The sequence below is a fragment of the Cebus imitator genome, unplaced genomic scaffold (genome assembly GCF_001604975.1).
Source record: "Cebus imitator isolate Cc_AM_T3 unplaced genomic scaffold, Cebus_imitator-1.0 Scaffold385, whole genome shotgun sequence".
Taxonomy (NCBI): domain Eukaryota; kingdom Metazoa; phylum Chordata; class Mammalia; order Primates; family Cebidae; genus Cebus; species Cebus imitator.
This window is the reverse complement of record NW_016107700.1, coordinates 1,133,358-1,147,739: the sequence shown is the minus strand read 5'-3', so window position 1 is coordinate 1,147,739 and position 14,382 is coordinate 1,133,358. Positions and strand designations below refer to the sequence as shown.

Sequence of the window (14,382 nt, the reverse complement as noted above, 5' to 3'; positions counted from 1 at the left end):
TTTTAGAAATAGGGTCTTTTTATATTGCCTAAGCTGGTCTCAACTCCTGAGCTCAAGCAGTCCTCCTGCCTTGGCTTTCTAAAGTGCTGGGATTACAGGCATGAGCCACACCACCTAGCCCTCAGACTCTAATTACATGTTTATTTGACTACTTGATATTTTCCCACAGATTTTTTTTCTCTTGGTACTCTAATTTGAATATTTATTGATCCATCTTAAGTTTTGCTGATCTTGTCTTCATCACGGTCTAATCTGCTTTAAGCCCATCCAGTGAATTTTGTAGATATTGTATTTTTCACTTGTAGAATTTTCATTTACAGTTGATTCTAGAGCAGCGCAGGTTTGAACTGTACAGGTCCACTTCTATATAGATTTTTTTCAATAAATATATGGAAACATTCGTGACAGTTTGAAAAACTTGCAGGTGAACCGTGTAGCCTGGGAATATCAAAAAAATTAAGAGAAAGGTATGTTATGAATACATAAAGTATATGTAGATACTAGTCTATTTTATCATTTACTACCATAATAGATATTACATATCTATTATAAAAAGTTAAAAATTGTCAAAGCTTATGTGCACAGACCACTCATGGTGCCATTCAAAGTTGAGAGAAATGTAAACAAATGTAAAGATGGAGTATTAAATCACTACTGCATAAAATAAACTGTAGTTCACATATTGTATTACTGTGATAATTTATTTGACTATCTCCTGTGACCATTGTAGTGAGCTCAGGTGTTTCAAATATCTACTTAAATGCAGTGTGATGCTAAGCATCTCTGCATTAGCACTTCATCTCTCCAGTAGATTGCATATCACAGTAAAACATGACCTCTCAGCTGGGCACAGTGTCTCATGCCTGTAATCCCAACACTTTGAGGGGTCAAGGCAGGAGTGTATGTATAAATACACACATACATGTATAGTTTGTTCGTTTGTTTTGGTTTGTTCCATTTCAAGCCCTTTCGTCTCTCTGGTGGTTAAAGGTGTGGGCTTCTCCTAGAGCTGTGGCTGAGCTCTGGCAGTCTTACAGCTTTAATTTGATTGAGTATACTTCTAATTAGCCCATGCCACCACTGCCAAGGGCTTTTCATCTTTTTATCACTTGAGCTTAGGAAGGGATTAGACTACAGTTCCAGACAGTTTTGTCCATTTTTGCATTAAACTCCAGCAGTGCCACAGAATTCAAGCTCAGCAAGAATGCTAGGTCTCTGTGATAGCAAGTGCTCAAGGTGGTGGAGGAACCTCCATCCCCATCCCACCCTGTTCCTCATCACCACCTCTCTTATTTCATCTCTTTCCACTCTCTAATTAACCAGGCTACCTCTAGCCATGCTGTTCACCTTCCTATTTCTCAAGCCAGGGATGCTCCCACCTTAGGTCCTTTGCACCTGCTTTTTGGATGTTCTTCTCTCAGATTTCCACGTGGTTCTCTCCTTTACTGCATTTATGTCTGTCTCTATGTCTGTTGTATTTTTTATAGCAACACAAAAACAGACTATCAAATATCACCCTTTTAGAGAGCCTTCCCCAACCACTTTATATAAAAGATTATTCTACCCTCACTGTGGTTCTCCCTATGCCTCTTACTGTCCTTAATTTTTTTCTAAGGCATGTATCACCATCTGTCGTTCTATATATTACATTATTTATAGTAATCTCCAGATTAGAGATTCAGACATACTACTGTTCCAGATAATTTTGTTGATTAGATTTGGAGATAAGAGAATCTCCAAATAGATCCAGAGGAGGCTCCTGATAAAAGTAAGTTTATAATCTCTTAGAATAGTGTCAGAACTCCTTGGAACTTAACAGAAGTGGTCTCTGGCTAAAAAGGAATGTGTTTTATGTTCTAGGAATTGTTGACTTTCAAGGACATATCTATTGACTTCACCCAGGAAGAATGGGGGCAGCTGACTCCTGCTCACCAGAATCTGTACCGAGAGGTGATGCTGGAGAACTACAGCAACTTGGTGTCAGTGGGTAAGACTTGGCTATCCTTGCATCCAGAAACCCATCTATTACAGGAGAGTCATTATTTTACATTGTTTATGTATGGATTTCTTGAGGCTTGATTTTGGGTTCTGTATTAAAGATGTCTTATTCCTTTTGAAAACCAAGTGAGGGCATATCCGATTTGCCTTCCTTGGGGAACAACTTTACTACACAGAGCTGGAATAGAAAGACCCACCCCTGGTGGCTCATGCCTGTAATCCCAGCACTTTGGGAGGCCAAGGCAGGTAGATCACAGGGTCAGGAGTTCAAGATCAGCCTGACCAACATGAAACCCCATCTCTCCTAAAAATGAAAAAATTAGCCGGGTGTGGTGGCATGTGCCTGTAGTCCCAGCTATTCAGGAGGCTGAGGCAAAAGGATCACTTAAACCTGGGAGGCAGAGGTTGCAGTGAGCCAAAATCAAGCCATTGCACCCCAGCCTGGGCGACAGAGCAAGCCTCTGTCTCAGAAAAAAAAAAAAAAAAGACCCACCCCTTTCCACTTGTAGAGACCCTGAATACCAGAAGATTAGAATAAAATTCTGGGGATGGTTTTTAGACATCAGCATAAACATTCAGACTCTTTTTTTAAACTATGTAAGCAGGATATCAACTTTCCAAACCTATTGTGATATCCCAGCTAGAGAAAGGAGAAGAGCCCTGGATGACAGAGAAAGAAGGCCCGGGAGATCCCAGTTCAGGTAAGACCAAGTGTGTTAGTCTGTTTTTGTGTTGCTATAGAGGAATACCTGAGACTCCATAATTTATAAATAAAAGAAGTTTAACAGGCTAATAGTTCTGCAGGCTGTACAGGAAGCATGGCACTGGCAACTGCTCTTGGTGAGGGCCTCAGGAAGCTTCCAATCGTGGCAAAAGATGAAGTGGGAGCCAGTATGTCATATGGTGCGAGCTGGAGCTTGAGAGTGAAGGAGTAGATGCCAGCCTCTTTAAACAACCCAATCTCACGTGCACTCAGAGCAAGAACTCACTCATTACCATGGGGAGAACACTCATTCATGAGTCATCCACCCCCATGACCCAACACTTCCCTCCAGGCCCCACCTCCAACATTGGGGATCACATCTCAACATGATATTTGGAGGGGGAAAATACTCAAACCATATCACCAAGGCAGATGATACCTTTTAATGGGTAGGTCAGAGTGCTCAAAGCTTCACTGTGGGGAGGGCTCAGACCACTGGACAGAGCCTGCACTAAACTAACATCACCTCTCCCTTCCTTACCCCTTTCCTTCACTGAGCCCTTGCAAAAGTCCCTCTGGAGTTAGAGGGAAGAGCAGTCTTGTCCTCATTAAGATTGAGCTTGATTTTCCCTTTCTCCAGTATCCTAAGGGCTGCCGATTTAAAGCAATCAGATGTATGTAGTATTTTCACAAGATCCAGTCTCTTTTCAAGACTCTGATTGCGTTCTACACATTTTTAATTTTCCTGCACTCCATTTTTACTTTTTGCCAATGTTCATTTTACAATTCCAGCTTTGATTATCATTCTCTTTTTAACTTATATATATTAATATTCTGTAACAGCTACTTCATGAAAACTCCTGTAAGAGAAATTACCAAAGGATTCCTTCACAACAAATCTAGTGGTCTCTAACAACCTCCTCCAACTTCCTTTTTATTGTGAAATATTTTAGACATTCAGAAAGGCATAGAAAACATTTTAACACATTTCTGTGTAGCTTCCACCTAGATTAAGAAATCAAACAGAGTTGAAGCCCCAATGTCCCCCTTACACCTTTTGAAATAACCACTCTGTGTTCAAATATTATCATTCCCATGTCTTCATGCTTTTATTACATATATAATGTAAAAGCAGTCTATATATATTAGTGTATACATACTAAACAATATATAGCATTGTTTTGCATGTTCTTTTTCTTTAAATAAATGGTATATATGCTTCTGTTGCTTTGCCCATTCAACACTAGTGATATTCCTCTATGTTCTTGTTCATTCATTTCCATTGAGTTAATAAACCACAATTTTTTTATTCATTTTCCTGTTTATAGACGTTTACATTGTTTCCAAGTTTTGGGGGTACAAAAATGCTGCAGCAAATTTTTGTGTGCATAACTTGTTGTATACATAATGCAAGAGTTTCACTAAGATAGTAGAAGCAAAATTGTTGGGTTGTAGAATATGTGAACTTTCATTTTGTTAGGTATTACCAATTTGCTCTTCAAAACAGTTACACCAATTTATTCTCCCATTAATAGGGTTTGAGAGTTTCCAGAACTCAGTATGTTTGTCAACATTTGTTATCGTCAAACTTTAAGATTTTTGTAAATTCACTGGGTTATGGTATCTTGTTTCTTTCATTTTCCTGATTACCAGTGAAAGGAAATATATTTCTCATGTTCATTGACCATCCATCCAGGATTCCTCCTCTGTAAATTACCTGTTTATATTCCTTGCCAATTTTTGTATTATCTTTTTTCTTATTTTTCTTGTTCAAATTTTCTATTATCTTTTTTCTGATTTGTAGGAAAAAAAAACTGTGTGTGTGTATTCATTCTAGATAATAATCCTTGATAGCTTTATGTTTTACTCTAGGTCAGTGGGCCATCTTTTAAAATTAGTGTCTTTTGATAGATGCGAGTTTCTAAATTTAATGTTACTGAATTTATTAGGTTTTTTCTTTATGATTTGTGCTTTTTGTTTAAGAAACACTTTTATGCCTTATCATTCTCCTTTTTTGTAAACTTTTTTAAAAAATTGTTTTTAGAGACTGGGTCTTGCTCTGTTGCCCAAGCTGGTCTCCAACTCTTGGGCTCAAGTGATTCTTCTGCCTCAGCCTCCTTAGTAGGTGGGACTGCAGGTGCATGCTGCTGTGCCCTGCTATCTTCCATTTTATCATATGTATGTATCATATATATTTCTATGTATTCCTATATTTTCAAAGTTTTGCTTTTCACATTTAGGTTTGATTCATCTGGAATTTATTTTATATAAATAAACTTGTATGTATGAGGTGGAAATCTGATTAACTTTTTTCACATGGATAATCAGTCCAGGAATAGTTAATGCTGCTCTGTTACCTGTCATGTTTCTTTATATGTTTGGGTCTATTTCTGTTTTGCATATTCTTTTTCCATCATGTTTCTCTCTTTATGTTGTTTTATTATTTTGTTTTTCTGTCCTTACTCTAATGCTAGTCTGTCTTACTTGCTATATTTCATAATGAGACTTCATACATGGTAGAGGTAGTTCACTCACTTTGTTCTTTAAAATTGTTCTGGTTATTCTTGGCTCTGTTGTTCTATTTGATTTACATAATCAAGGTATCAAATTATACACAAAAATATTCTGCTGGGATTTTGATTGAAATAGAATTGAATTTCTTGATCAATTTTGGGGAGAGTTAACATTGTTATGCTATTGAATCCTGCTATCCAGGAATATGATATAGCGCTCCATTTATTGATATTTCCTAATTTTTTTAGTAACATTTCAGGATTTTCTCTTGTAAATATTGCCCAGTTTTTGTTAGATTCATTCTGAAAATCTTATATTTTGTTGCCATTGTAGATGGTAGTTTTTTTCCTTTTCTTTTCCCCTAGCCTTAGTCATGAACAGGTATATTTTTAAAAATTATGTTGCTGGCTGGGCACAGTACTCATGCCTGTAATCCCAGCACTTTGGGATGCCAAGGCAGACAGATCACCTGAGGTCAGGAGTTCGAGACCAGGCTGACCAAAATGGCAAAACCCCATCTTTACTAAAAATACAAAAATTAGCTGGGCATGGTGGCGTGCACTTGTAATCTCAGCTACTCGGGAGTTTAGCTGGTTGTGGTGGCGCATGCCTGTAATCCCAGCTACTTGGGAGGCTGAGGCAGGAGAATCACTTGAACCCAGGAGGCAGAGTTTGCAGTGAGCCAAGATCACACCATTGCACTCCAGCCTGGACAACAAGAGTAAAACTCTATCTCAAAAAAAAAAAAAAATATGTTGCTGGTGTGAAATAACAAAATTGATTTTGAGTATTGACCTTTTATGCAGCCACCTTGTTTTACTCTGTTATTAATTCCAATGATTGTTATGTATATTTTCCTGGGTTTTCTCTTCTTCAACTTTTAATAATGAAAATAATAATTAAAACTACCATGAATGTTCTTTCCCTGCCTCTAGATGTTTCTTGAAGATGAAATCTTGAAGAGTTCCATGGATGATCCAGTCTCTTTAAATAAGAACACTCTTGACTTTAGTAAAATGCCTATTGAATTCAGTGCAATAATAACAGCTCCCAACTTCATTCAAAGTTAAATCCTCTCTTCTTCCCCTCTAGCTTGAGACTCCCTCATGCTTGGATACTGAATTAGGGAGGGATGCATAAATGGCTTTTCTTTTCCCCCATCATCTTTTCTTCCTCCTCCCTATTCAAGACCAGAATCAGAGAACTGCAGAGCATAGATATTATTAGATGTTATTATTGCCTGTCTTCATTTAGAATTTGACGTTTTGAATTACTAATGATCCATCTGTGTTGGCTAAAATATCTTAGAAGAAATTATACGTTTCAGGAATACATACAGACCTGTCAGTTGAAATATTAGTAATGGTGCAACAAATTTATCAAGTAAAAATCTTAATGGTTGAAGGATATTTTCCTAGAACCTAGCAGCAGTAACAGCATAGCAGTCTGGGTTTCTTACAAGTCTCCTTTGTATAAGTAATACTTCCATGGATATATTAATAACTATAGAAAGAGAAATACACACACACACACACACACACACACACACACACACACAGTTTCAATAAAAGACAGCATAATGTCCTTGTGTATATTCTTAGTTCAAACTGTATTTTTTGAACTAATATCTCCTGCTGCTACCAGAGTGGGGAGGGAAACATCTCTTTATCTTTCTGAGATTGTTTTCCAAAGGTAGTTTTCAATTAAAAATATTTATATTCTGGTCAGGCGTGGTGGCTCACACCTGTAATCCCAGCACTTTGGGAGGCCGAGGTGGGTGGATCATGAGGTCAGGAGATTGACAGCATCCTGGCCAACATGATGAAACCCCATCTCTACTAAAAATACAGAAAATTAGATGGCTGTGGTGGCATGCACCTATAATCCCAGCTACTCAGGAGGCTGAGGCAGGAGAATCACTTGAACCCAGGAGATGGAGGTTGCAGTGAGCTGAGATTGTACCATTGCACTCTAGCCTGGGCAACAGAGCGAGACTCCATCTTAAAAAAAAGAAGGAAAAAAAAAAAAAGCTGGGCACCGTGGCTCATGCCTGTAATCCCAACCAACACTTTGGGAGGCCGAGGCAGGCAGATCACTTAGGTCAGGAGTTCGAGACCAATCTTGCCAACATGGTGAAACCCTGTCTCTACTAAAAATACAAAAATTAGCTGAGTGTAGTGGCACATGCCTGTAATCCCAGCTACTTGGAAGGCTGAGGCAAGAGAATTGCTTGAACTTGGGAGGTAGAGGATGCAGTGAGCTGAGATTGTACCACTACACTCCAACCTAGGCAATAGAGCGAGACTCCACCTCAAAAAAAAAAAAATACTTAGATTCTTAAGACATAGCTCTGAAATTTTATTACTTAGCATTATTAGAAAGAGCTAGACCAAAAGACTCAAAATTTCCTTTCCCATTACCTCTCCAAGCAGCATAACTATATTTAAATATAGTAAAAAGCTCATGCACTTACCGTATTGTTGTCTAAATCTCTGTTCCATAACCACTACAGTAATTGGTTTTTCAAAGCTTAAAGAATATTATTATTTGCATTTTTTTCATTTCTTTCAGACTTGAAGAGTAACACAGAAACCACTGAGTCAACTGCAAAGAGTACCATTTCACAGGAACAGTTATATCATGGCATTATGATGGAAAGGTTCATGAGGGATGATATAATTTATTCCACATTGAGAAAAGTCTCCACGTATGATGATGTCTTAGAAAGGCACCAGGAAACTTGTTTGAGAGATGTGAGACAAGCCATCTTGACCCATGAGAAGAGAGTCCAAGAAACTAACAAATTTGGGGAAGATATCATAGTGAGTTCAAATGTTATTATTGAACAGAGGCACCATAAGTGTGATACACCTACAAAGCGGAACAAGTACAAATTAGATTTGATTAATCATCCAACAGGTTACATAAGAACAAAAACCTATGAATGTAATATATGTGAAAAAATCTTCAAACAACCAATTCACCTTACTGAACATATGAGAATTCATACTGGTGAGAAACCTTTCAGGTGTAAGGAATGCGGAAGGGCCTTTAGTCAAAGTGCATCCCTCAGTACACACCAGAGAATCCATACTGGTGAGAAACCCTTTGAATGTGAGGAATGTGGGAAAGCCTTCAGACATCGCTCATCACTTAATCAGCATCATAGAACTCACGCTGGTGAGAAACCCTATGTATGTGATAAATGTCAGAAAGCTTTCAGCCAGAACATTAGCTTGATTCAGCATTTGAGGACTCATTCTGGAGAGAAACCCTTTACTTGCAATGAATGTGGGAAAACCTTTAGACAGATTAGACACCTTAGTGAACATATAAGGATTCATACTGGGGAGAAGCCCTATGCATGCACTGCGTGTTGTAAAACCTTTAGTCATAGAGCGTATCTAACACATCACCAGAGAATCCATACTGGGGAGAGACCGTACAAATGTAAAGAATGTGGGAAAGCCTTCAGGCAGAGAATACACCTTAGCAACCACAAAACTGTTCATACAGGAGTGAAAGCATATGAATGCAACCGCTGTGGAAAAGCCTATAGGCATGATTCATCCTTTAAAAAGCACCAGAGACATCACACTGGAGAAAAGCCTTATGAATGTAATGAATGTGGAAAAGCCTTCAGCTATAACTCATCACTTAGTCGACACCATGAAATACACAGGAGGAACGCCTTCCGAAATACTGTGTAAAAACAGGTATTTGACATGAGAACAAAAGCTAAGTTTAAGTTGGTGATTTAGGATGCTTTAAAATTTCAGGATTGAAATATGAGGAATTGGTGTAATTATGCCAACTTTTAATTTTGCCCATTGTGTAAATAAACATTACATTGATAGCTACCGACTACTGACTACTAATACCTCCATAGAAAGTACTTAAGATTAAAATCTGGTCCTTCAAGTTAAATTACTTCAGCATTATGAAAAACTGACAATATCGTTTTTTTTCTGGTTTCATGGTGGATTAATAAATTATTCTTCATGGGTATTCAGTGATTTGCAAACCAGCATTTGGGAACTATAAGTTAAAATATCACCACCCCTATTTTTAAAATTAAAATTTTATTTTTTTGGCCAGGCATAATGGCTCGTACCTGTAATCCCAGCACTTTGGGAAGTCAAAGAAGGAGGATCACTTGCCAGAAGTCAAGACCAGCTTAGGCAACATAGCAAGACCCCATCTCTACAAAAAAGTTTTTAAAAAATTAATGAGGCCTGGTAGCATGCACCTGTAGTCCTAGCTGCCCAGGAGCCTGAAGCAGAAGGATCACTTGAGCCCAGGAGTTCAAGGTTGCAATGAGCTGTGATCACACCACTGTACTTCAGGTGGGCAACAGAGTGAGACCCTGTCTCTACAAAAAAGAATAAATGTGTTTTTTAATGGGGAAAGCTTTTACATGGGATAAAGTCCAGAAAGCGGAGACAGTTGTATACAGTGAAAAGCCTCCTTCCTGCATTTCCAACCACTGATTTTGCACAGAGGCAACCATTTTTAACAATTTTTTTGTGCATCTATTTTTAATAATTTTTTTGCGTCCATTCAGCTTTTTAATTTATGTCCAAGAGAATACAAATACAGGTTTCCTTTGTCTTTTGAAGCAGAAATGGCCACCTATACAAACACATCTGCATGTTACTTTTATTACATAACAGTATAGGCTGGTTGCAGTGGTTCATACCTGTAATCCTAGCAATTTGGGAGGCCAGGGCAGATCTGAACCCAGGAGTTTGAGACCAGCCTGGGCAACATAGTGATAAGCTGTTTTTAGAAAAAAATTAAAAATTAGCTGTGTGTTGTGGTGGCACTCACCCGTGGTCCCAGCAACTTTGGAGGCTGAGTTGGATTGAGCCTGGGAGGTTGAGGCTGCAGTGAGCCATGATCATACCACTGCACTCCAGCCTGGGTAACAGAGTGAAGCCCTGTCTCAAAAATAAAAACCAAACAATATATCATAGATGTCATTCCACTTCACTATATAAAGTGCCTACTTATTTTTTATAGCTGCATGATATTCCATGGTATAAATGTACTCTAATACTTCACTGTGGATGGATTTTGGTGGTTTTCAGTCTTTCATTTATACAACTTTCAATGAGTAGTCTTACACATTTTCATTTCACACACGTAAGTATGTAGGGTAAATTCCTAGAACTGGAATTTCTGCGCTACAGAGTATGTGTGAGTTTTTTGTTTGGTTTTTTGGGGATTTTGTTTGTTTTTTTTGAGACACAGTTTCCATCTCCCAGGCTGGAGTGCAGTGCCACAGTCTTGGCTCACTGCAACCTCTCCCTCCTGGGCTAAATGGTTCTCCTGCCTTAGCCTCCTGAGTAGCTGAGATTACAGGCATGTACCACCATGCCTTGCTCATTTTTGTATTTTAGTAGAGACAGGGTTTCACCATGTTGACCAGGCTGGTCTTGAACTCCTGGCCTCAAACAATCTGCCTGCCTTGGCCTCCCAAAGTGCCAGAATTACAAGTGTGAGCCGTTACACCCAACCGAGAGTATATGTGTTTTTATTATTGATATTGGCAAATGGACCTTCATAGAGGTTTGGACCTATGTATTTTCCCACCAGCAAGATATGGAACTGTAGGAACCATATCTGGTGCTGAACCATCTTCTAGACCTGGATCAACAGGCCTGTCTGCCATCTTAGGAGCATCAGCTTGTTTCAATAACATGACCTAGAAGGACCAGCTGAGCTGCACTCCCTAGAAACAGCGACATTTTCCATACCTGGAGCCAGAGAGGAATCTGCATCTTCTTGATTGGTAGCCAAGCCAAGCAGTGTCTCAGTTGGGGAAGGAGACACCTTTCCACTAATTGCTTCAGTCTCTGACTTATGAGCCTGGAACTGTTGGGTGGATGGGAGTCCTTTTAAAGAAACTAATCCTTTTAGATTATAAAAGATAAAACATAAAGATAAAAGGATCGGTCTCTTTAAAAGGGCTCATTGCAGTGAATATAATCTTGGCTGTGATCCTTCTGATTGGAATGGAAGCGAACTGATGATTGAGGCAAGGTACTTAGGATGGCAGGATCTACCATGAATGATAGCATGAACATGCATAGCATTTTACAGGATGCTTGTGTTAGGAGTTACAATTAACACATGGCAGGAGACACAACTTTCTAATAAAAATTAATGAATAAGCATTAATTAGTTAAAATTGCTTATGTTGGGTTGAAAGCTGAATACCAAAGCCAGGACCACAGTGATTTTGAACATGTTTTATTTTTCAATCTGATAACATTTTATGAAAGTTTTAGTGATTCTGTGTTAATGGATTTCCCATCAGGTCCCTCCCCACAGACACTTACTCCAGTTACAGTTCAAAGCCTGGCACTTAAAATCCTCATTATATCTAGTTCTACCTTATAGCTTCAACTTCCATTGACTTTTCTCCTTCCCATATGGGCTCTGACCAAAGTCAGTATGTTAGAACTCTTTAGGTTGCAAATGGCTAGAAATCAACTGGGGCTATCTGAAGCCTCAAAGGAGGATATTATTAGAATAATATCAGAGTATCTCATGGAATTCAGGGACTGTGATACATGCTAACAGTGGACTGGAACCAGGTCTTGAAGGACTTTGGAAAACCCAAATCGTTTTTTCTCTCCATCTCTCACCTCTGTTTCTGTCTTCATTCTGGCCCTGCCTTTTTCAACACCTGATTGCGAATCATGGTTAGTGTCAGTTTCATACTTTACATATATTCAGTTTCCATCACCCAGACAAAAGCTGTCTTCTCTTTCTCATTTCCAGTGTAAAATTCCTGGGGTGAGGATTCTTACTGGCCCAGCTAGGTCAGGTGCCCACCCTTAATTGTAGGCAGAGATGTCAGCTTTTGTGAGAACTATACGGATGGAGTGGTGGCTGAAAGGGCAGGAGAGCAGTTCCCAGAGGAAGGGCTTGCTGTTTGTAGAGTTACCCATTCTTCAATGCCATCTCATAGGATCAGGATTTTAGAACTGAGAAGGGTTTAGGAACTCACCTAATCTAAACGCACAAATGGAGAATAACCACCTTTAATTACTCGTATGCTTTAACTGAGTCACATTTTGAGTATGTTTACTCCAAATTTGTCAGCCTAGCTTTCCATACACCTGCTTTCAATTGGCTGAATATAGCCACACTTTGCCATTTTAAAGAAGTTTACTTCGTAGATATACTACTGCTCCAGGAAGCCTTACGTTCTGCTTCAGAGCCTGCCCACTGGCTTAGCTTGTTATTAGTGCCTGTTTGTTTATTCTGTTTACCCCATAGGCACTATTCCCTCCTTTCGCTGATCACAGAAATGTCCCTCCCTAGGGCTGTGTCAATAGGCATAGTCTCTTGTTTAGATAGACATTTTGTCTGATTTTTTTTTCAGACAGGCTCACTCTGTTGCCTAGACTGGAGTAAAGTGGCATGATCTCAGCTCACTGCAACCTCTACCTCCCGGGTTCTAGCGATTCTCGTGCCCCAGCCTCCCAAGTAGCTGGGATTACAGGTGTGCAACACTGTGCCTGGCTAATTTTTTTGTATTTTTAATAGAGATGAGGTTTCACCATGTTGACCAGGCTGGTTTCAAACTCCTGACCTCAAGTGATCTGCCTGCCTCAGCCTCCCAAAGTGCTAGGATTATAGGCATGAGCCACTACGCCCACCCTGTTTGATTTATTTTATTGACATCCCAACACTTCTTTTTTAAAAGCTAATTTTATTTTTATTTTTTATTTTTTTAGAGACAGGGCCTTTCTCTGTTACCTAGACTGGAGTGCAGTGGCTCAATCATAGCTCACTGCACCCTTGAACTGGGCTCAAACAATCCTCCCACCCTAGCCTCCCAAGTAGCTAAGACTACATACAGGCTTACACCACCACACACAGCTAATCTTTAAAAATTTATGTAGAGATAGGGGTCTCACTTTGTTGCCCAGGCTAGTCTCAAACTCCTGGCCTCAAATGATTTCCCAGCTCAGCTTCCCAAAGTACTGGGATTACAGGCATGAGCCATTGCACCCAGCCCAAACACTTCTTACCCTTTATCTCTATCTTAGAAATCTCTCTTGAGCTCCATATCATTGTATTCAATGTCCAACTGGATATCTCCACTTGGATATCCTATAGTCACTTCAAAGTGAACATGTCCAAAACTCAACTCATAATCTTTTCAGTAAAATCTGTATTCCATAATCCAGGAAGTGGTACCACCATCTACCCAATTCCCCAAACTTCTTCCTCTCATCCATTACCTCCCCCAATCAGTCACCAAGTCCAGTATATTCTCCTCAGTCTATCTTTTTCTCTCCATTCCCATCACCAATGTGTTGGTGCTTCTTAGCACTTTCTAACTGCTTAAAAGATTCCAAACTGGGCCGAGCACAGTGGCTCATGCCTGTAATCCCAGCACTTTGGGAGGCCAAGGTGGGCCGATCACGAAGAGATTGAGACCATCCTGGTCAACTTGGTGAAACCCCATCTCTACTAAAAATACAAAAATTATCTGGGCATGGTGACACGTGCCTGTAGTCCCGGCTACTCAGGAGGCTGAGGCAGGAAAACCGCTTAAACCTGGGAGGTGGAGTTGCAGTGAGCCGAGATAGCGCCACTGCACTCTAGCCTGGCAACAGACCAAGATTCCATCTTAAAAAAAAATTCCAAAATGTTTTTTTCTATTTGTAATTTGAATTAATCTCTCTATCCTCCCCACTACTTCTAGAGTAATCATTCTAAAACATATGTCTAAACCACATTATTGCTTAAAATCCCTCAATGATTTCTCATAACTTTAAGATAAAGGTAAGCCTGAGTAATATAGTGAGAACTTCTCTCGACAAAAATTTAAAAACTAGCTGAGTGTGGTGGTGCATGCCTGTAGTCCCAGCTACTAAGGAGGTTGAGGTGGAGGATTGCTTGAGCTCAGGAGGCAGAGGTTACAGTGAGCCAAGATTGCACCACTGCACTCCAGCCTGGGCAACAGGTTAAAACTCTAAGAAAAAAAAATGTGGCCGGGCGCGGTGGCTCACGCCTGTAATCCCAGCACTTTGGGAGGCCGAGGCGGGTGGATCACGAGGTCAAGAGATCGAGACCATCCTGGTCAACATGGTGAAACCCCGTCTCTACTAAAAATACAAAAAATTAGCTGGGCATGGTGGTGC

At 39.6% G+C, this 14,382-nt stretch overlaps 1 protein-coding gene across 3 annotated transcripts in view; it reads left to right on the top strand.

Annotated features, from left to right (window-relative positions):
- The window catches only part of ZFP69 (ZFP69 zinc finger protein), an 18,280-nt gene extending 9,057 nt beyond the window's left edge, over positions 1–9,223 (top strand). For 2 of the 3 annotated variants that reach the window (XM_017507939.2, XM_017507941.2), the window contains 3 exons: positions 1,861–1,987; positions 2,601–2,699; positions 7,787–9,223. In XM_017507939.2, the coding sequence (XP_017363428.1) occupies positions 1,861–1,987; positions 2,601–2,699; positions 7,787–8,925 (1,365 nt within the window). In that variant the 3' untranslated portion in view covers positions 8,926–9,223. The remainder of the gene's footprint in view (positions 1–1,860; positions 1,988–2,600; positions 2,700–7,786) is intronic. The other variant, XM_017507940.2, reaches the window with a different exon arrangement.
- Positions 9,224–14,382: the final 5,159 nt, after the last annotated feature.